Source organism: Rutilus rutilus (assembly GCF_951802725.1).
Source record: "Rutilus rutilus genome assembly, chromosome: 18".
NCBI lineage: Eukaryota > Metazoa > Chordata > Actinopteri > Cypriniformes > Leuciscidae > Rutilus > Rutilus rutilus.
In genome coordinates this window covers 5,256,346-5,280,923 of record NC_140231.1, presented here as the reverse complement: position 1 = coordinate 5,280,923, position 24,578 = coordinate 5,256,346, and the positions used below count along the sequence as shown (strand labels likewise).

Here is a 24,578-nt window from a genome sequence, read left to right as displayed (position 1 = left end):
ACTGCATTTAAGGTAAATGAAAATACACTTTAATGATATTTCTGTTAAAATTTGGGTCAAAATGTCATGTATTGAAATACATTTGCAATTGCATTGTTAATGATGAAGTTGCAATTTATTATGTAAAATATATTACGTTTAAATATTGAATAACGCACTAGTTAAATCTATAATCATGTTCTTTACATGTGCTATGTTAGTCAACACATCAAAATAAGTGTACTTCTTCAAAGAACGACAAATATTGTTAACATTTTTCATTTTCAATTATTACAAAGTTACTTCTAAAAGTGTACTTATAGTTAAAGTGCGCTTACTTTAAGTACCCTTAAGTGACCTTTTAATTCATTAATGGTATATTATTTGCAGTTTTTTCAATATACTTTGAATATACATCTCAATATACCCAGCAAGAACCAAAAGACACAAACAAGAGCAAAAAGACACAATTGAACACCTTGTATATCTTTATTATTTTCAACCTAAAGGATACACAATCAAAAATACTCAAGGCTTGCTACATCTCAACTAACAACAGCACAAGATTTCAAAAATCCCTTTTTTTTCTGACAACGAATATAAAAATGGAAAAAAGAGCAGACTTGTGACCAAACATAGCAGAAAATCAAGCTTTGGCAGGAATTCAGATGAGACATTTCACCATATCATCTCAGAATCCAAGGTTTCGCCCCTGGTTAAATGCAAGCATAGACACCAGCTAAAGCAAGTCGCAAAGCTCTAGACACCTCCATCCATTGAGAAACAGTGAGAATATTACAATGTATCATATGGAGATACACACCATGGTAATTGCTTTCATGAGTTATTTACACTGAGGTTCAAAGTAGGAACCATAACATTCTGTACATTTGCAATATGTATTTTTTGCCATTTTATTTTTGGCCTATATCAATGTTTCATTAATATGCTGTAATGGGTCATACTCGTACATAAAAATGAGTCTAGCGAGCTGGTTTTGTGTTTTCATATTCTAATGTGAGAGCATGTACTGTATGGGTATTTTCTGCTGTTTCAGAAATAAAAGCACAAAACTCCCCGTTTTATCATGCCGTTCAAGATTGTTGTTACCTAACTACATACTGTAAGGGGCTTATGGGTATTCTGTTTCCATAATGGGTCATTGACACTCACAGACATTGTGGGGAAAACCGCTTGACAAGATTTCAGAGTCATGCCTTTGTACAAACAATAGTTGAATATTAAATACAAAAATAAAATAAGAAATACAACAAAAATAAATATTAATAAGTAAAAAAAAAAAAAACAAGCATATGATTAAAACTACGCAGCTAAAAAAAAAAAACAATGGACATATGAGAAACAAATGGGCCTGTGGAAATATTAGGGAAATAGGGAATGGTGTTGATGCAGGTGGACGTGATGAAAACCCTTTAAAAAGCAGTGTGTGAGATCTCATTGGCTGTCTGTGTTGGGAGGCTTGGCATCATGTTGGGCACTGCCAGCAGGGAGCCATGGAGAGACCGAGCGCGAGGTGGTCTGCTTGGCCATGCTGTAGTGGCTGATGACGGTGTAGAAGCGCCCGCGGCTGTTGGCGTCCTGGGCCGTGTAGTAGGCCTCCAGAGAGGCAGGGATGCAGCGATTGTGCTTTTGAGAAAGTGTAAATGTGTAACGTTACAACTGTGAATTTAGACTCCTGCATTTGTTGAACAAGCAGTATTATCATTTTCAATTCCTCAACATGACAAATGTGCAATCACTAATATTCTGTCACTGTCATAGATTAATGAACTCATTGTTTAAGATGCCCTTTTTTAAGGTCTAGATTTAGTTTTTTGGGTCTACTCGTGGTTGGATGTTCAAAAAAACCCATATTTTACATTGTTGCAGCAGCTCTTTTACAGGTCTGTCTGCAACGCTCTGTTTAGTTCTTGTCTCTATGAAGCCCCTCCTTCGAAAAGCACACTGTGCTCTGGATTGGTTGGCTGGACAAGTGTGTTGTGATTGGTCAACCGCTTCAATTTTGTTTGGGAAATTTCACGCCCCTAACCATAACCACGAGTTTCAACACACTACCAATGCAACTCAAACAGGCCCCGCCCCTTAATTTTGCATATATCTTGGGCGGGAATTATTTAAATGAGTAATAGAGTGCAACATTTGGGTTCCGGAAGAAAAAACTCCATTCATTTTCTTTAAAGGGAAATGGATTTTTAATGATAATTTAAAACCTTTAAAGCCTTACTGTTATCTACGCGGTTGTTAATCGGTATTCACTTCTGTTGAAGTCGTCAGCCAGCATTATTTCAGCTTCACATGAAAAGAAAATCATGTTTTAACAACAGAAATCGTGGTGAGGAAATATATTACCCATGTGTCACCGTTATGATTTCATGGACTCTCTTTAGTTTCTATGGTCACTGTTATCCAGTTTGGTTCAGCTGTGTTCAACTCGTTATCTTTTGTATTATACGTTCCTGTGTGTTCCCTTTGTGTTGGAACTTTATTCTTCTGTGTCTTCGTCTGTCTGCCTGCCCTGCACACATGTGTTACACCATGATGCTGTACAGAAAATTCCACCAATCAATTGTCAAAACTAGCAAAGTGCGCCAAAATAGCTATTTAGCTCCGCCCACTCCCATGAAGCACATAATCGAGTTGGCCTCTAAAAATGTTTAAGTGTGCGTGTATATATATATATATATATATATTGGCTTTGTTTCATAGTGTAACACTCGGTATAAGACTTAAGACATTTTTTAAACCCCTATGGGAGAAATGAATAGAAAAAAATACTTCTGGAACCAACGGGCAGAATTATTGTTGCACTCTATGGACGTGTTCGTTCCCGAAAAACTCGTTTCAAGGAGTTCAGAAACACTGACACTGATATAGAGAATAACTCCCGCTGGAGGGACTTTGTGTTTTGTAACTTTGCAGAACTTTTTCATGATCAAACAGCAACATTACACACTAAAGAAAGCTGAAAAATGTAAAAAAGGCAAAATAGGATCCCTTTAAAGAAATATATTGTCCACAAACAACGTGGGCTTGAGTATCACTTTTAACAACTATTTGCAGCGACATATGTGCAAAATTTGAAATGAATGTTCATCACTAAATGACTGGATTTATTCGTAACATTTTGACAGTTATAAATTAGATTAGAATGGACATACAAAATGTTTTCCAAAGGTTTTGAGATATTTGTTGCACAGAAGTGTTTTATTTAGTGCTGGCGTGTTGTGTTTAATGAAAGAAGAACATGGGTTGTGTGTTTATCCTCTTACCTTATACACAAAGCCATCGGGGCAGGTGTGGTCATAGGTGAAGGCTTTATACACCACCAGGAACACTATGCAGGCCAGAAAAGCCAAGGCCAGTACGATAAGGATGGTCACCTGTGTGTGAAAAAAGACACAATTAATCACAGCTCTTTACTGCGCTCCTCCAGCAGTTCTAGAAGTCTTTAAGGTCTTGCTGAATTGCAAAAAGGTCATAACATTTATGCACTTCCAAATTGAGTATTTGTTTAAAAGTGATTAATTTCTAGCTGGATGCATGATACAAATTTATGAAAGACATACATTTATGTTGTTCTCACATATTATAATAAATGGATTCAAATGTGCACCTTACATGAATAGTGTGTTAATGGCAATAATCAAACAAATCCAAAACAACAGCCAATATCAAGCTCTTCAAGCTGTGTGTTTTCTCTAAACCTCTGCAAAGACAGAACTGGGGCTAAAAGGTCCGGTGGAGACAATAGTGTGATCGAATCTCTGTTGTCTTTTTTTCCCAGCAGCGCTAATTTTTTCACATCACTGTCATCTTCAAGTACATTTACCTCACAAGATGCAGTTCAATCTGTCACACTACATTTGCCTCAACAAAGCAGCTTATACAATAAATCTATGTGGCCCAAACAAAAAAAATCTGAGGCAATTCTCGACCAGACCAGATTCATTTGTCAGGGGTGATTAGTTCTGTAAAAAGGGAGGCCACTTTCAGCGTTTTAGTCCTAGACACAGAAAATGAAAGATAAATGAGAGAAAGCCAGTTGACATCTGAATATTTCAGAGCTCTTGCAGATACTGAGAAACGTCTGCTGTCAAAGTGCTGCAGATCTTCCGCTGAGAGTCCGTTCACACGACACCGTTTTCAACTAAAAACTTTTAATGCATTTTGGCTGATTTGGGGTCAGTACCGCTATTGTCTCCGTGTAAACTACAAAAACGATGTCATGTGAACCATGCATATTACGTGTCTATAGGCGTATAGTTTGTCTTCACAAAGTGACATCGCCAACTACTGGCGCCTAAGAATACAGCACTTTTAGTCGTTTTCACGGATCCACGTGACAACGTTTGAACAATATTGTCGTCTGCATGTGAAAACATCGTTGCTGTGTAAATGTACCCTAAATCAATCAAAAACTACAAACCTTGTATCAAAATTATCACAAGAGTAACTGATTTTGAGAATGCAGAGGGCGTATAACTGAAATAGAAGTTTGTGAGTAAATATCAGATGATTGGAAATGTTTCTAGTTATTTTGGTTATGCTGCAAAAACCAGTGAACTGCCTACCTAGACAGCATCATCATAAGTATGCACCAGGTACAAAGATGGTTCAGATTAGGCAGTATTATGCAGCCTCCTAAGATACCTTGTTTTAGCCAAAATCTAAGGCACATGTACACACACATAATCCTGATACATTTCAACTGAACAGCAAAACTGCTTGAAAAGCAAAACTGCCAAGAGTATTTGTCTTCTGACACTGGCCGATTTGTTTTTCACTACTTTTAAGCATATAAATAAATGAAAAACATGTGGAAAAAAAATCTACCATTGCTACAAGACAAAATACATATTCGAGAATTTGCGAAATGGGATACAAGAAAAAGATAATAGGATAGTGTTTAGAAGCAGGGTGATCCATCTGGATAAACATTGGAAGAAATGTATTTAGTTCAGTACATAAAACCATAGATAAAAATAGTTATTAGGGGTTCAAGCATGAAATGCTGAAACCCTATTGTAATTGTAAGGATTTGTAAAACGCATCGTGCAGGACAAACCGTAAGGCCTAGAGACTTGAAACCTGGCCATCTGGTCCCCAACTCTAACTCAAACTCAAACTCTAACCCCAATTGGCCCATAGGTGGCGCTACAGCAACCAAAAGTACAAAATCGCTCATAACTCTTAGACCGTTTGTCTTACACCACTGTGATCCCTGGCTCAAGGCGGACAAAATGGCTATCTCCAATAATATACATTTTCTGCTATGTCGAATTTTGTCCAAAACCTACTTTTGCGAACTAGTCCCTGGTTTTTCGCCAGATCGGAACCAGACCAGTCTAGGACAATTCTCTGGACTCTCTAGATCAATAGTTATCGGAAAAAAGTTGAACTTTTGCATTTGGCTGGCTGTAACAGGGTCATTTAGAAAAGGGGCGTGACAAAATGTGACCCGTCACGGAAACCAGGGACACAAGTCGGCACCACAACTTTCGAGCAAAATGAGAAAGAAGCGTTTTTTTTTTCAAAATTGGTGATTTTCGTTTTTTTGCAGAATCTGTTAGTTGAGATCACGAAGAAGCCTCTCCATGTTTGAGATAGCAGTATTGGTGTATTTAAAAGCGTACATTTTGATGTTGAAATCGGCTTGTTTTTCGGAGATTCTAGCACGCAGTAGGGGCGTGTCATTGTCGGTGTGTATTTCCATACTGAATAAGCCAGCGTGGCTACTTATTATGCAGCGCTCTGGCCGGCTCTATCTGATTTCAAAATTCAATGAAATTCAATAACATTACGATGTCCAGCAATCGATTTAAATAGTAGGTTACATGGGGTTTAATTTGTCGTTTAATGAGATGTAGCCTAATACATGTTGTCAGTGCCAATACATAGATCCGCCTGTAGAACTAACGTGTATATGAATGGTACAGTGGTAGAGCTTTCGCCAGCCGTGTCAGAGGTTGAAAGTTCGAATCCATCCTTGTATAGGTTTTTTTTTTTTTTTTTTCTCGTATAGTTTTTTTTCTCTCATCAAAACGATTATGTTCATCAGTGGTTGTATATCAAGCAGGGACACGCAAACATTTGAATTATTTTGTTATTTCAACAGAACGAATAGAGAGTATTCGCAATCGCAACGCAACGGACTGAAGCGCGCGTCGAGTGAAGACAATGCAGTGTGTGCGCAAGCCACACGAGTAAACACTGTATCTGCGCCACTGATCGCAGCAGCAACGAGCACTTTGATCACTTGATTAAAAAAAAACACATTTCAGCGCTAGTATCTTATTTAAAAAACGAACGAAATGAATGCTCTGCCAGTTAACTGGAGATGTTTTATTTAGAGAATTTGTAGAATTTGTAGAATTGGTACATTCAGGGGGGAGGGGGAGACGGGGGAGCTTTACAGGGGGTATGACTTATCTAAATGAGATGTAAATGAGCCCTATTGTCATTCCCAGAAGGGCGAGAACTTGCCAATCTTTAGAAGCAGATTTCTACCATTTCAGTTTTTTTGAGTGCCTACCTTCAAATGGCCACAACTTCTCCAAATATTATCAGATTTCCATGTGTTACACATCGTTGGAAAGCTTGAATACTACACTTTCAGAATATGTGAATAACTCAAAATGCCCCAGAACCGACTTGTGTCCCTACTTTCCGTGACTGGTCACAAATACACTCAAAAGCCTATAAATCCTAAAGGAAAACTCAGAACTTCACAAAAATTGGTGAGCATATGTGACATAACATCATTAACAAGCATACCACATTTTATGGAGATCTGACCATAGGTGGCGCTATAACGGTTAAAAAGCTTTAAAACCATATATTTCCTATGGTAAATTGCCTGTATTGGCTGTGAATGGTGTTTTCCATCTATTATGTCAGTGGTTACATGCTTGCTAAATAAAACTTAAGAACTTTTGATGCTTTTGTGCTTAAAGGCCTTAAATGCTTGAACCCTGATAAATGCTGCTTGCAGCTTTAATAATCTAATTAAAATTGACTATTTTACCCAACAGAGTTCTGCAGGGACAATGTATTTTTGTAGGCTAAAACCCGGACACAACTTGGCATTTTTGCAATTCCGGTTCCATTGTCCTGAAGTCAATATTTTTTTAAAGGGGTTTTAAAGTTAAATACCTTAAATAAGGTCTGTCATAAACACAAGCTCAAGATATTTTCACGTTTTATTCTATGACATAAAATCAGTAATACCCCCTCTTATGATTGTTTTAACACTAGTGAAAAATAAATATACCAAAATGTATTTGAAAAACATTTATTTATGCTAAGTATACTACAAATACATTTGCATGTACTTAATAGAAATACCCTGCAATTGTACTGTTGGTATACTAAATTGATATACTTACAGTCTGCTACATTGTAACAACAAATTTTGTACTAAATGTACTTAAGTATATCTTTAGTTGGACCTCAGCACTATTTCTGGATAACTTTCTGGATTGTGCTAAAGTGGAAATATTACAAGTAGCCTATACTTCAGATACACTTTAAATATCTTGCATTGAAAGACTGATATTATACAGAGATCATCCTATCCATACTAATAGTGATATTAAAACGCGTGCTTAAAAATGTGCAGTGTGCAATAAAGAAGCACTCCAAAGAAAGATTATAATATTTATATCAGTAAGTCTCAAGCGATATGTCTGCAAATGTTAATGGATTTGTAGTATACTTAGTATGAAATAAATGTATTTTAAATATATAGGTTTTTTTTAACTAGGGAAAACATTTACTTATCTTGAAAAAGGTGGCTAAATGAGACTTGTGTTTTGTCTCATTATAGCGTAGCAACAAGCTAATGTCAAACCTTGCAAATCAACTGTGTTTGACATCATGCAAGCACTATTTGTCTGGCCTATTTAGAGCATTTCAGGCTTGTTACTTAGGGTCCATTCCAGTTTTAGATATGTCAGCACACGGTTAAGCAGACCACCGGGGTTTGGAACATGGCCATTTTGTTGTCTTCCTTGTGGTTGGGCAGCTTTGTAAAGAATGACATTACTAGAGATGCCTGATGGGAACAAATAGTGATGAGGAGGCAAAATGCAAAATATCAACTGGATTGATTTTTGGTATCACATGACCATTATCTGTTTTTCTTTATCTCCATTTATTCATTCTCTCAGCACAGATTAAACAAGTATACTGCCTGATGTCCTTGGCCAAAATTGGCCTCATTTGTTCCATGTTGCTAAGCGGTGGGACTAGCGCCAAAATGGCTGGGTGCCTTTCACGCTCTAGATTTGAACCACTTTAGTGTTTTAAATCACCCCCTGATGAGACATTTTCAGGTATGGTTTTTTGTGGGGAATCCTGCATGAAATTTGGCTATGGTTTGCAGGAGAACGTCTATTAATGCTTAACTGTCTTCGTATACATTCAAATACTTTTTTTTCCATTACCGTCCCCAACAAAAGAAAGATAGGGAGTCTCAAAAGATTCATTCTGGCAAATCAAATCCAGACTGAGGACAGAATCGGCATAAAATGAGGTCATTCCGCCTCAAATGTCAACGTGTTTGTGGCACACAAGACATGCCACCATCTGCTTGTTTTTACATCACCCCCACAAAGTGTATTATTGTGCCCTGCTGATGAGCCTCAAGGTTGCAGAGCATTTTTTTTTATTTTTTTCTTGGTCAACAACAAACAGTGATGTTGTTTTGTTATTGTGTTTTTTTTTTTTTTTGGGGGGGGGGGGGGGGGGGTAGATTAATCTATGTTCAGAAAACCATAATCCCCAGGGTGGATTTATTTATCTTCTCTGGAGTGCTAGGAGTATTAATGCTTTACGCTGATTCTGCATGTACTATAGTGTCTATAGACCTCTATAAGACAAAAAAAAATTAAATAAATTATTACAAAAAGTTATATACTTTCCCCTATTTCAACTTGCCTCACTCCAAATGAACGTCTCATGCATACTGCACACAACTTAAAAGTACTTTCTCTGTCTTGAAAGCCCTAATCTGATTGGTTGACTACAATTTATGGTATACACTAGGGTTTTAAATGAGTCTGCCTGAAAGCAAGGTTGTGTGCGTGCTTTAAAAATGTATTCCACTACAGATTACATGCTGTAAATTTAAATCTGTAAAGCATTTCATTATTTTGCTCAAGGTGAATAATCTAATTTAAATACTTTAATGCTTCTCCAAAACTGCCAATTGTTTGTTTAAGCATAAAATAAAAAATAAAAAATAAAAAGCCAGTGTTGCTTTTCAAGCAAGTTTACGAAATAACTAGCAATTTTTTGTACAAAACTATTTGTTTTATAAAAGTCCTTTTAAGAACAGCTCAAGCAAAACTGCTTAGGCGCATTGTGGTAAAGAATGATATGATGCTTCAATAATCTGAGCACTCAAACTTATTTATCAGTAACTTATTTATCGGAATGATGGCTACCGTACATTTATACATGTTTAATGACAGCTACAGATAAACCCACACTATGGACAATGAAAGTAAAGCGATTCAAACAGCAACATTGTAACAATTTAAGTCCCTATTTCAGTAAAAGGCTAATTGATCTACAGGTCTGCAAATGCCCTTAGTAAAGAGCAATCAGACGAACAGTGACATTTGTTTAACCAGTGCCAATGAGTTTGGGCGTGGGTGGGACTATCTGTTTGACAATTAATAGCAAATGGCGAGTTTTGGGGAGAAACAAAATAGTGAAATTTTGCTAGTGACTAATGACATAAATTACACACAACTTTAAAAATACACACTACAACTGGTAAAAATACCACGTTGCTATCCTATAGTATACATTGTTCTCCAATGAACTTCAGTGAATGATGTGATAGCACATTATTACATGCCCAAAAAAATTGATATCATGCATATCCAAAAAACGTAAACTCATAAACTAAAACATAAATCAGGTTATGATTGTAGCCATGGTCATGGTAACCATCGTCAGTCCGTGACGTCATTAGCAGAGTGTTCGGCGCCGACGTCACAATTACGTCACGGCGTTAGCTGGAGGCAAAACAAAGGGAAAACTGGAGGCAGCCAATACAAACCAGCATAATAAGGAGCTTAAAATATTATTACTATAATTAAATGTCATCTTGTTGTGTTGTTGGGTGCAAGAATCAACGGAGTACAGGCTCCAATTTGAAATTTTATCAAATAATGTTTTCTAAACTATTGTGATTATTTGCTATTGTGATGGTTCAAACCATCGTTACAGACGTAACTGTAAGACGTTCCCTTTTGAAGTGGAACTGAACACTGCATTTTGGATTGACGCTATGGGGAACAAATACCCACTCCGCCATGCTGAAGGAATGCCTGCCTCACTAGGGGTAAATATGCACAATCATAGTGGGCATAGCTGCCTCAACGGATTATTTAACCAGTCAGACCATCAACCCAGGGCACGTTCATTCAAAAACTCACATAGACCACCTAGTGGTAGCACTCCCTAAGCTTCCATCAGCCAATAATAGAAGATGTCCTTGCTCCTATGCTCTTGCAGCAAGCGAAGTTACAACCTTCCTTCTTTGCATTTTAGCCCCAAGAACAGAGCTTTAAGGAATAAATGGCTTAGCTACAACAGTCTCTTGCTCGACATAGCCCTCAGAGAGTATTCGCCAAAGGGAGAAAATTTTAAACTACAACCTTGGATGATACCACTACTTTCAAGGGGGAGAAATTGAAACTTCTCCTCAGTGATCCAGTCTTCCTAGCTGAACCGCTTTCTATTGATCACCTCCCTCAGGTCTTGTCTCTTCCTCCTAACATCGTGCCTCCTCTGAGCTCTATTTCTTGAGGGAGGAGCAGCACGAGAGGCTACACTCTGTCTCTGGCCCTGCCTCCAGTCATCAGACTGTGACAGGCCAGGACCCCCAGAGGCTTAAAGCGGAGACTTGGATCGGCACAGGACGTCCTACTTTAAATGCGGCAGACTGCGGCCTCATCTCTAAACTTTCCGACCACTGTCTCTACAGACGTGCCAAAACATTCAGAGGGAGATAACGGGGGATAATTATTATGTCCACCAGGTTCAACCACAAATGCCTCTTCATTACCATCATTGCTTCCATTTAACGACCAATGGCAGCGGCTGCTTGATTGGTGGCCTGGAGGGTTAAGCCCGTGGTACGGAGCAGTTCAGCGACTGCTTCAGGAGACAACCCCTGATCCAGATCTCCAATAGAAAAATCCCCGGCATCCTGTCCAAATTTGCCCATTGGCCCCTGTCCATCATGGCCTCCTAATCACCCCACATATACTGATTGGCTTCATCATTCTCGTCTCCTCTCCACCAGTAAGCTAGTTTTATTGGGGGGGGGGGGGCTCAAAATGGCTGCCGTCGCATCATCCAGGTGGATGCCCACCTTCCATACAGTATGTAAAGCGCTTTGAGTACCTAGAAAAGCGCTATATAAAATTATTATCATTATTATTATTAGATCTGCCTGGTAGGCCTGCAACACAGCTATAGTGTGTAAGGCCTCACAGGCCTGACCTGCTGCCACATACGCCATGCCATTCAAACACAAGTCTGTAGCGGCTTAGATGACAGGACAGGAGCCTTTAAAGAGGAAGACTTACCCTGTGAGAGATAGCTCACAAGAGCTTCTTCAACAGGTGGCATCCTCACACATCCCCACTCACTAAATCCTTCCACGATTTAGCCGCGAGGTGCAGACGCATGTCCTCAATTCTTCGAGAATAAGGCTAAACGTGAGCAGAGCTTCCGCACTCAAGCACAAAACGCACAGGTTGTGTGTGTCCTCAGGTGTCAAAAAGCTGAGACAAGGAGGCACACACTTCCTGAATCGCTTGCTCGGTTTCTTCATAATTCCACGTTCACCACGTATTTACACAAACGGCTCTTGAAGACAAAAAAAAAAGTATCATGCCCTCTTATAGGGCTTGTCAGCCAATGAAAAAAATTGGCGTGTTCACAGTTGCTTCAGACACCGGTTACACTGATGGTCAATCCAAGACGCAGTGTTGAGTTCGACTTTGAAAGGGAACAGATTTTCTTCTTTCTTCTCTCTAGACATCAAGGACACTACAAAGTAGTGCTGTTTGATTCTATGAGTCTGTCCTCTTTTATTCTCTTGTTTTTCTCCTCTATTGTCTTTCCATCATGCTCAGTCTATAATACTCAGCGCCTCTCCACTGCCTTTTAATAAATGCTGCAGTCCTTCTCCCATCTGAATGTTCTGCAGGTCAGGTCACCATTTGCTAACCTCTGTGACTCCATGTTTAGTCCTATTCGGACGGTAATTGTTTCTCATGGGGATGTAAGGTATTTTCAACATTTACAGTTGATTTTATTTCCGTTCAAATCCAGAATGTCAGTGTTTTTCTCCCACCCCCCCTGTAAAAATCCCCAGCCAGATTACCTACTGTTTTTTGACAAACACCAAGGTCGTGTGGTAATTTAATTGCCATCCGAATCCATATCTCTAAGTTGACAAGAAGAGAACTATTAAAGATACTTTAAGTTCATTGGAACGAAACCGTAGCCAAGGCGACATCTATGTATATATCTATACCCGCCCGCGCCGTCAGATCATTTGGACGTGTGCTGTTTTCAAGAGATTACAACGATATAAATACTGTTCGTTTTCTCACACAAACCGCTCGTTTTGTGTCTTAGGCCATCAATGTGTACTTATGATGGGGAATTGTTTCATTTGGACGTGGGGAATTGTTTTAATTTGGACTCTGTGCTTGTGTTTTGAGCCAGTGACCATCGACCTGCATTATATGACTGACAGACAAGAACGGTTTGACCTAAAAATATCAAAATTGAAACTACTGCGGAAACAAAGACACCTACATCTTGGATGCCCTTGAGGTAAGCTAAAACATATCAAAAATTTATTTCAAAGTGAACTATCCCTTTAAAGATACACTTTTTATTATTGAAATGTTGGAAAGTATTTACAAGAACAACATTTCATGACTGCTCCACCTCAACGAGTGGGAGCTGTTATGAACAAAAAGGGGAAAGACGAAAAGCGGAAAAGAATAGAATAGAATAGAATCGGGCATTTATATAGCGCTTTCATATCTACTACTGTACACCCAAAGCGCTTTACACTCATATCAGGGGATCTCTCCTCAACCACCACCAGTGTGCAGCATCCACTGGGATGATGCGACGGCAGCCACAGTACAAAGGCGCCAGTGCGCTCACCACACACCAGCTATAGGTGGAGAGAGAAGAGAGAGTGATAGAGCCAATTCAATGTAAGGGAATTATTAGGAGGCCATGATTGGTAAGGGCCAATGGGTGGAATGTGGCCAGGACACCGGGGTTACACCCCTACTCTTTACGATAAATGTCATGGGATTTTTAATGACCACAGAGAGTCAGGACCTCGGTTTAACGTCTCATCCGAAGGACGAGGAAAAGCAAGTATGCAATAAAAATTTTAAATATATAAAATATAAACCAAGCCGCTTTATGGTTACCTCTTGTAAATAAGAGTTTTTTAGAGAGAGTAAAGAGTTTGTAAAGAGTTTATTTTTTTTTATTTTTTTTTGATAAAATGCAAGACAGAAAACCATTCCAAGTATTTTCCTATTTTTTAAACCGGATATTTAAATAATCAAATAATAAATAGGATACTTTTATTAAATTAAATATGAATTTGTTCTATTATTCCAAGTATATGACATTTTATTTACAGCAGACAATGCAGCGCATTCATAAGATCACAAAACTCGTTCCTTCACCAATCACCATCTGAATGCATGAGTTTTATAACTGAGGTGCCATTCCATTTTTTTTTTTTTTTTTTATGATTATTATACATGAGAAACAATTACTGTCCAAATTGGGCTTTTGAAAGAGTTTTTTGCTTGATAGAACTTTGCTGATGGTTTTGATTGTTCCTCCAAGATGCATTTGTATAATTACCATAATCATAGCACAATTTAATTTAGGCACTGTATCCTGATACGCAAGGCTAGGATTGTGTTTTTTCCCCCTTAGTTTATAATATGTCTGGCATTTAACTGAACCAGTGTTTCAAGGAAATTCTAAATAACTTCATAAAGGACACGTTTCTTGTGTAGCTGAAAGATACTTAGATACTTGAATACTTACATTATACCTTCTACATAAAGTTACACTTTTTTTATTATAATGAAACTCATTGTTCACCAGCGCGTTACATTTATCACTGATCTCAGTGCTGCTGCTGCTACTCCACTTTCATAAAGTCACCTTGAAAACAAAACGTAAATATTTTTTTTTAATGGAATATCACAGTACTTACAATAAATAATTTATCCGTGCGCATCTTTATTTCCATTTAAATTAATGTTCCCTCGTAATCTTTATGAGTCCAAATCTGCTAAGGGGTAGTAATGGAAAAACAGTTGTAAAAAGTGATTTTCACTATTATTTATAACAAGATCTCCATTGTCATGGGTTTGTCATCAAAACAACTTTGATAAAAATATTTACTTGATTTGTGTGTAGGCCTATCCCTTTAAATGCAAATGAGCTGCTGTTCTCGGCACAGAGGGCGGAGCCTCACAAGCTCACACTCAGTGGCAAAACAATCTCATCTCACGGAAACAGAAACTCTCAATAGCGTGTTCATTTTGACCCGGAGTCAGACAATAATGCCTACAGAGTCAGAGAATACATGCTGTATGGAGGGTATAGACAGGTATAGTTTATTTTAATTACGGTTATAACGTATTTGTCATCTGCTTTTATCCACTACAAGCCTGCTGTAGCGGACCCCGTCCGAATGATGGCCAAAAATATACTGATGAGTTCAATGAAGTTTATTGTACATCACACAAACGATGAAGCATCAGTTTTACTCTAGAAAATCACTGTAAGAGCTGAATAAACACAGTATAAGAAGTATGCATTAAAGTCTTATCCATAAACTCGCTCCCTTTCATTATCATCAACATACACAGCGAATTACACAAAACACTCAGTAACAGAAACAACAGTGTTGTAACAGTAAACAAATACACACCTTTTCAGGGGGTGCTTAATAAACTGGTAAACTTTATATCCATAAAACGACTCAGATGAACTGTAATAAAGTGCGCACTCAACCCTTTCATTTCTGCCGTGACCAGTATCGCTTCGGAGACTACAAGCTGGATCACAAACAGTTGTACAGATCCATCCGCGAGTAACATCGAGACTAAATGAAGACTGCTATGTTCATTCTTACATCCAACAAAACACCTCAATCACTTAGAAGACACTCTTGTCTACAGCTGCTCCGGCGTCGAAACAATGTTGGACTGTGTTTAGTTCACTCAGGGCGGGTCTATGCTAAAACTGCAGTGTCAATCAACAGTTGTGGGCGGGGCCTGTACAAAAGTACGTCACATTGCCCCGAATCTGAAAACGACTTGTTCTGAGACACTGCTTATGATTTATGGGGATTAAAAAAAAAAGCAATGGGTGGATTTTGATCATTATAGGGTGGTTGTGTACACACCACACTACCAACACACATTTATGTTCAAACGCCATGTAAAAGTGAATTTTTCATAATAGGTGCCCTTTAAGCCAAGAAATTAACTTAATAATAAACTACGCAAACATTTAGAACGTCTCCAGCATGTTTTATAGTTACCCAAAAATGCAGGGGTGCAAACACATGCATGGTCAAAAAAGAGAGAGGTAATCGAAGCCCTCGTCCCGCGGCAAATATCCAGATACTACATTGCCACCCTCCCCAACCCACCCCTATAGGCACATAGAGTCAAATGAAATTTAGAAAAACTATCTTGCACTTCTTCTTGCTTTACTGCTACTTCCTGAAAACAATTTCACCTGATGATTTGAATAGCTCTTTTTGTAAAGAATTAATAATTCTAGGATGATGGGGGTAATTGTGTAGGGTAGGCCTAGTGCATCTGCATAGAAACTAATAAACAAAATACAAATATAAATACAATAAAACACAAATACACGAGAAATAAAGCAGTGCTTTATGTTTTTCAGGTAAATTAACTGTATTAAGTATTAATACAGTTTATCTTTTGACAAAACGTGATTTTTCTCTTTCTCTTTTGTTGTTTGATTAACTTTGGTGACACAAACAGCTGCAGGTATATTGGGTGCTGTCCCTTTAAGACGAATGCACGTATCTAATACCGGTAATGACACGCATCCGTTTTATTTTGACTGCGTTTACGGGGAAACTCGTTGAGACGGACACTGGATTATTTTTTCGTGCACATGTCTGTTCAAACACAAATAGATAAGAAAGAAAAGGGAATTCGGTGTTCACGAACTTCACGTGCTGTCTGCGACTGCGTGGCTCTGTGCGCCGACAGACCATCTACATTTGGATGTTAAATATATAGCCTGATACAGCAAAGACAACGTCGGCAGTATTGACGGCAAAATAGGCTACAGAATATTTCGTTCTGTAGGCCTAACAGTTACTGACAGGGGCAATATTTGAAAATCGATAATTAGGCCTATTTTTTAAATTACAATTATATATGCATTTGTCAAAACCGAGAGACTTTCAAGCATCAAAATGTAATTTATTAATATGTATTTGCGCCTTCTATTTTGTCTGAAAACTTCCAACACTCTTGCGTGTCGCGTGAAAAATAGGCGTCGGTTGCGGTTCTATTTCTAGCACGCGGTTCCGGCGCGGCTCGAGAAGTGTGTGTGTCACGCAGGCATTGTGCTCTAACACAAACTCTAACCAGTTAACATGAGAGCCGACATAAAAACGGACACTCCACGCCACGCAGAGAGAAATGTGATGCAGCGCGGCAGATCCAGAGTGAGACAGAAACACTACTGGTTCACGCTTGCGCACATACTGCTGGTTCGGCGCGCAGTGTTCTGATTCGCTTATTGGTGGACGCAATCCAGAATTACTGTTGGTTAAATTATAATCAGACCCCCCCCCCCCCCCCCCCTAAAAAAAAAGTCTTCGGATCTGCACGATTCACACAAGTCACCCAAACTGACGTGAAAAAAGCGGGAGGCGCCGAAAAGCGCGCTGTTTGCACCCCTGAAAATGAAACATAGTTCACCTCTCACGTCCGTCAAAAACTTGGCTGTCAGTTGGATTATTAGAAAATTATTAAAAACTTAGACATCGATATAACACACTCATGGGTATCAATCAGTTCACTGAATACTTCATCCACATCATTTGAATATCACGACATTGATGACTGTCAAAAAATAACGTGCATAATTCACGGTAATATACGAGAAGCAACGGTCCAGTGAGTTCACGCATTTCCTTGAAACCCAATGTTTTATCATCGCTTTCCGAGAAGAGGGAGAAAATGGCGGCCTCAACTGTCCTCAATCGTCTGTCAGAGACGATAACGTGCATGATACATAACGCATGTCAGTATCAATTTATTCTTCACATGCTGAAATTGAATAGGAATGGATCTGGGAACTGAGTGAAATACTTCACACTGCATGCTAATGAGAATAAACGCCAATCCAATTGACACACTTCCTGATTTTAATATTTTCAATCATTTTCTAATCTAGACTGAGCTTTTTTTTCAGAATATTGGCAATAGATTAACTGTTAAATGAGTGATCTTGAGATGAGTCCCTGTAGTCCAATTTGACTCTCATATGCTGATGTAATATATATTACTTGACAGGTGATTTCTTTTTATAAAATGTAGTTGTCAGACCCTGCATCTCAATGTCCATACTATCCATCCTAAACAGCATGTGAGATTAAAATAAGTGTGTCCCAAAGCATAGTATGTTGAAAAGAGTATGCCAGAAGTACCCAGATGGTTGATTTTCGAAGTGTGGATAAGTGCTCACTCTAAAGGCTAATATTGCCCACAACCCACTGCGCTTTGGAGGAGGAACTACAGACACGAGTAAAAAGTGTTAAAAAACTACAAAACATGGTGGATATGCGCGACCGATGGTGAGAGGTTCAGATAAAGCTTTGAGTGACTAATCAAAGTTTAACCTGATAAAAAAAAAAACATTTATTTAACGTTATCCGTGTTATATTCCATCTGCAATAACAATGTGGACTTTTATAATGATCTGCCATTAACTTTTAAATGCATCATTATGCATTAATTTGAGGAGAGTCTCCGCATGAAAGACCCGCGACTGCAGATCAACGTGCTTCTGCATTTCACTCCGATACAGTATGAAAAGAAATTAAATTAAATGTGGAGGATTTTAACTGTGACAAGATGATTGACAGGCCAGTTTACTGTGACAGGATGCGACAGAGAGCCACCGTCAAAGACGCAATTGTATGACGTGATAGTGTGTCCCAAAGATTGTCTACTGTTTGCTACGCACTCAAAAGTATATACTTTTTCTTCACAAAAGAAAGAGTAGCCTACATACTTTTAGAGCGTAGTACAAGTAGGCGAATTGAGACGCAGGTATTATATTCACTGCTGGTATTATATTAATTTGAGGCCACAATTTCAGTTTGTCAAAGGCAAAAGGACAACATCCTTATCTTATGGCCATGCTGAATGGACATTTTGCCTTGATCATGAGTTTTTGTCAAAGGAAATTTTACCTAATTGATTATCTTGAACTTACTGTTTAAAATAATCTGTAAATTTAATTTAATTAAATTTAATCTGTTCAAATTTAAACAATTAAGTAAACTAAATCCGTCCACTCTCTTGGGCACTGCACAGTGCACACAACACATTAGGCTACTTTTTTCTAAAGTCTCACTTACTACCAGGTACTTCTGTTCATCAAGATCCACCATCTCTCTACACAAGTTGCTTGTTTGTCCAGGTTCATAAATATGGAACCAACTCCAAATCATTTCCAGAATGAATGACTAATGGCTGACACCTCCTCTGATGCTGAATAAATGAATGTTTTGGATATTTTGAGCCGAACACTCCAATTATTTCTCATTTACTAGAATACAAGCAAACGGCTTTCACCACAAAAACATCTGAAGTGGGAACAGTGGATATAACATAGCTCAGACATAAAAATGTATGCATCTTATTTGACAACTATATATCCACTTACATATGTTGTATATACACAATCAAACACAGATATGAACAACATGTAAAACAGATATAATACCTTAGTTAAGAATTTTTATATCTTTTATACAGTATGTTACTTATAGTCAAGGGTATAGTCTGCGCCCGAAGTGAGGGCATCAAAGCAGAAATGGAGGAGATGAAATGGTTTGTCTGAATACACTGCAAATGCCCTTTTTTTCCATGAAATATAAAAAAAAAAAAAAAAAAAACCTGCAATGCATTGTTTCTGAACATGTTTGCTTCCTTAACTCTTTCCCCGCCATTGACAGAATTTTCCTGGCTTTCTGTGTTTTCACTAGCTGCGTTTACATGGACACCTATAATCGGATTGACGGCTCATGTAAACACCTTAATCGATCCGATTGAGCTCGATCCGAATGAAATTTCGATCGGATTGAAAGGGGTGGTTTATCCCTTTTGTAATCCGATCGAGAGAACATGTAAACACTTCATCGGATTGAAAACCTAAACTGAAAGGACTGCGCATGTGCAATGACGTTAACTAGCGTAATGACGTATGACGCGTGGAACGAGCTGTTCTTCCTGTTGAATAAAGTGTCATATTAATAACTTTCCCGTCATTCTAAAATTCTCATTTCACTTGCGCGTCTGTGAAGTGAAGCAGGACAACGTCCCACCAGTCCTTGTTTTGGATTCTCATCCACAGACGTCTGGTTTTGGCCGCGGGGAGAGGCATTTTTACTGCGTGATCAATAAGCAGCACGGCAAAACGGTTAATATGCTCTAAATTATGACCAGAGACGAATTAATATTACGTCTGCTGTTTAAAACAAATAAAGAACCAATAGAGGAGAATATTTATGCACAAAAAGCGGGAAACTCTGTATATTCGTGCAGTGTGCGCATGTCAAAACATCAGATCCGATTTGAAACTTGTGACATATAAATGCGCACATCAACCCGATTACTTTATTTATCATTCATGTAAACACCTTGTTCGGATTCATCAATCGTATTGATTTCATTCCGATTGTGTCCATGTAAATGTAGCTACTGTTATGCGGTAGGGGGCGCTATTACAAATCTTCTGAAAGAGTACTGAATGATCAAAACTGGCGAAGAAGCAGAAACAAGCGATATATGTAAGCAGATGCATATGTGAAATAATGCGATCATCAACATTAAAAGGCATATAAATCAAAACTGCCTGAATGAAAGTTACTAAATGAAATGTCGACCAGGACGAGCTATTCAAGTGTTGATAAAAAATAAATAAAAAAACAATGCATGAAGCTAGAATATAAAGTTTTGTTTTGTTTTGTTTTTAAGAGCAGGGGCTCTGTTCTTTCTTTTGATTTATTGTATGTGCAGATATTCATACAACAACATATTCTGGGGGCCATGAAACTTGTGAATATTATCAAAATTGATGGCACTGGCAGGCAAGTTTTTTTCAAAAACGCTGGCGGGGAAAGAGTTAATTACTTGTGTTCATTTATTTTTCTGTTTCACTGTTAAATTGCCATACCACAAAACTATATTATATGTTAAAATGCTTTGAATCATTGATCTATAAAATCATGGTCAGTGTCCACCTGTCAATATCAAAACTCCTTAATTTCCTGCGTAGACCTAAGCCCTATTCGGACTGGACTAGTTAAACATGGAGAGGTGGGGTAAAGTAATAATTACCAGAGCTTCTCTGTGATTTTAGTCCCGTCCGAATGTGCCATCTCAGTGATCATGACGGACAATGTCAGTAAAGATTACAGCGACTTTTACCTTCTGGAAAAAGGTCTGGAAAAATTACCTCAGGTAATGCTAATCCTGTGCAAATTAAGGCTGAACGATTAATCGCACTTTCCGTGTAATCGCACTTAAATCGAGATGGCTTATCGCGATTTTAAAATCGCAAAGGATGCGATTATTTGTTATGCGCAGTTTGTCACTGATGTACGGCTCTGTAAACACTGCTCCATCTGAAAGCACTGTGAGTCTGAGTCACTTATAATGTGCATTTGAAAAAACAACACGCGTCAAACATCTTTCCAAAACATGAGAAGCATTTATGAACCTCTTGTCCAACAACAGACAACATTTAATAACATGCATTTACTCCAAACTCACTTCATAACGACAGTTGAGCTCATCCTTCTGTGAGATGATGTGCCTTCTTACACAGAATAAGGCAGTCGTGTATTTATAAGTCAAGTTTAATTAAAGCGTTTCAATCTTCTGTTTATTCAGCTACAGCGATAGGGATTTCCTGGAATGATGCGCATTATTGTACTTCTGTGGAGGGTCATATTGAGCGTGTTTGCATGAGAGCGCCCTCTAGCGTTCAAATGGGGCAGTATTTACTACCAATCAGCTGCACTCCACTGACAAGCTGCGCATAAAATAATCGCAAATCGCGGTTTTGTTGCGATTAATCGTTCAGCCCTAGTGCAAATAGACCCGCTGTAAATATGTACGTAAATATTCCGTCATTTCCTGTTTAAAAGTAGTTTTCCGCGTTTTTTCCAAGAATGGAGAGAGACGCTTGAAAAAGCATTCAGTTGCGTTCTAGACGCTGGGACAATTCTGTGGCAAAACTCAAGTGTTCCCACATACCATTCAGATCAGAAAGAATATCGAAAGCACTTGTTAGAGGCACAAAACATCTTTTAGCGTTAGGTAAGTGCCTTTTACCAACACAATCCAATCTGAAGTTAATTAATTCATTGTTCGACCGGACATAACTGTTTTATATATATAAATATAGGTTTTATGTGTTTGCGCACGTTATATATACGTATAAGCAACGCAATACACACATGACGACATGAGGGTAACGGCAATGCGCAAATTGAGTTACTCTCCCACTTCTGCTAGTTTTACTGAGATCTCTTATCCCGTGCGAATTGGCCATTAATATTACAGACGTCCTGTGGTAAAATTGCATTACTCCATCTACCCTTGTAAAGTTAATCCCGTCCGAATAGGGCTTTAGACGTTGTCTTGCCTTCTTACAGTATGTAGGTGTTCCACATTATCCTGAAATGTGAATTTGTCGTCATCCATTTATGTCCGTTTTTGATTCCCACAACATAAGACCAAGATTCCTTGCGAATAGAACATGCGCAGAACACAAATCAATGTTCCCTTTGATGGGGATATGCCGATACGCGTTTACATGACCAAATATTCGGGTTAGAAAAGGGGTACCCCAGGGATCATATCCGGGTTTTTAAAAACCGGGATATGAGCATATCCGGGTTTTTGCCGGCGTTTACATGGCCGTGCGCGACCAGGTTATTGCTAATATCCCGGTTTTGAACGGGTTATTGGCTGCATGTAAACGTAGTCAGTGTAGAACCACTGAACAAGGTTTCCAATGTGCTCAAAATAACTGTCCATCCCTAGTGTTTCCTATGTTCTTGGTCGAGTCTTCTGTAACATTGGTTGAACTCAGAAACGAGGGAGATTAGGATTTTTATACAGAGAGTTTATTAACAGGATAAAAATACAACTACAGACTTGGAAAAACAAACCAAAAAACCAAGGGACAGAACTGAGTACACCGGCGATACAACCATCCCAGGACAAGACTCAAAAAATAACACAAGAAACACTGGGGTTTAAATACACGAGGTAAATGGCAAACAAGACACACCTGTAAACTAATCAACAAGAAAACTACAAACTGACTATGAAAAGGAGACCAGTCAGGAAGTAACTTACAAGTCCACAGGTATCATATAACAATAGCCCAGTTGTTCTGAACACTCTTTTAAAACAATGCCCTTCAGAGCATCTGGACCTGTTATTTAGTTTCAGATGGTATCAAGGTCAGTGTTTCATTATTCAAATCACCTGCAATATTATCAGATTGTGAATATTTTTAAAACTATGTGGGTCATCATCATACTGTTGAACCTGTTTCCGTCGTCTGCCATCGTTGTGTTTATGGTCTCTAGCATTACCGGTTTTTAATTTCTTCTCAACTTCCTCTTTAACATCTTACATCGGGGTCATCAACGTTATTCAGGACAAGGACCCTTTAGGTGATAGAGACACAGAGCAGGAACCCCTGATTCAAAATGTGTCAAACAGAGACATATTTTAAGCATATAGCCTTTGATATTAATAGAAACTAACCATATTATGATAGTAGGTGTGTCGCAATATACCAGTATTGATGATAATCGTGATATGGAAAGCATGAAATATCGACATTGTGTTAATTTAGAGTGTGACAATATACAGGTATTGGCGATAACCACAATGTTTAAAATAAATAAGACTCTTATGATAACAGGGTTCTCAAGTCTCACGCATTGGTCGTGAGACACACGCAATTCAACCAGTTCACACGCTCACACGCCACACCGTGTATTTCTCACGCTGAAAAGGCAATGCCAACCAAGTTGTCCTGCAAGCTTTATATATAACTTTGTATACGAGCGCAGGCACACAAAGTGAAGTTTCCTGCCGCTAGCACGTATCTCGGCCAGATTGCGTTCGTTACATAGATGCGCGAACCATAGGCGCGAACACACGGAAGTTGACGGAAAATTCTCGGCCGCCGTACGTTCGTTACTAAGTAACCAACAACATCACGCGAACACACGTCTTGATGGAGAAGGTAAGTTGGAATTAAGAAAGCTCGTCTAACATTATTAGGCCAGAACATTAAATATATCAATGTTATCAAGGCGTCAAAATGTGCAACAAACACTTACAACACAAAACACATTTCATAAGCTGCAGTGTGTACTCTTGTGTACACACACACACACGTAGTGTTTTAATTTTTTATGGGGACTTTCCATAGACATAATGATTTTTATACTGTACAAACTGTATATTCTATTCCCTTACACTAACCCTACCCCTAAACCTACCCATCACAGAAAACGTACTGCAATTTCACATTTTCAAAAAAACATAACTTTTTTGATTTATAAGCCGTTTTCCTCATGGGGACCAAAAAATTTCCCCACACGAACAAGGATTTCGGATATTGCCATCCTTGTGGGGACATTTTGTCCCCATAATGTAAGGTTTACCAGGCCATACTTACACACACACCTTAATACTATGTCATTTGTTCACAATGTCCCACCACACAATAAATCATTATACCATTACGACTAGACACATTCAAAATGCAAAAAGATTTGTTTTTCCAAACTGTTTGGAGCAATTTGTTATATTTTTGTATATTTGTAATTTTGAAATATAACATTTAAGAGTATATTTGATGTGATTAATTGCTCTGTCATTTATCAGATTTACCAATTGTTATAATTTCAATTTGTGCTGGTTAATTATGAACAATGGGTAAAATTGGGGGGCGGGGACGGACGGGCGGGGGCGGGGCTCCATTAGGGCTCCTCCCCTAACCGCATGTGATCTCACTCCAAGCTTTTGATAAAACTTGAGAACCCTGTGATAACATGACACGTAAATACTGATGGCTCATGCTACCACTAACCCGCACGTTGAGGTCACTTCAGTGATTTGGGAAAAGCACGTAAAAGTCTTGACAGAAAGCGATGCATAAGGATGTAGTGT

At 38.5% G+C, this 24,578-nt stretch overlaps 1 protein-coding gene across 1 annotated transcript in view; it reads right to left on the bottom strand.

The window, feature by feature from the left end:
- Window positions 1-444: 444 nt before the first annotated feature.
- The window catches only part of nsg2 (neuronal vesicle trafficking associated 2), a 40,667-nt gene continuing 16,533 nt past the window's right edge, over window positions 445-24,578 (bottom strand). Inside the window, exons 4-5 of the mRNA XM_084387765.1 lie at window positions 3,270-3,380; window positions 445-1,626 (exon numbers count right to left, since the gene is read on the bottom strand). Coding sequence (XP_084243891.1) covers window positions 1,435-1,626; window positions 3,270-3,380 — 303 coding nt within the window. The 3' untranslated portion in view covers window positions 445-1,434. The remainder of the gene's footprint in view (window positions 1,627-3,269; window positions 3,381-24,578) is intronic.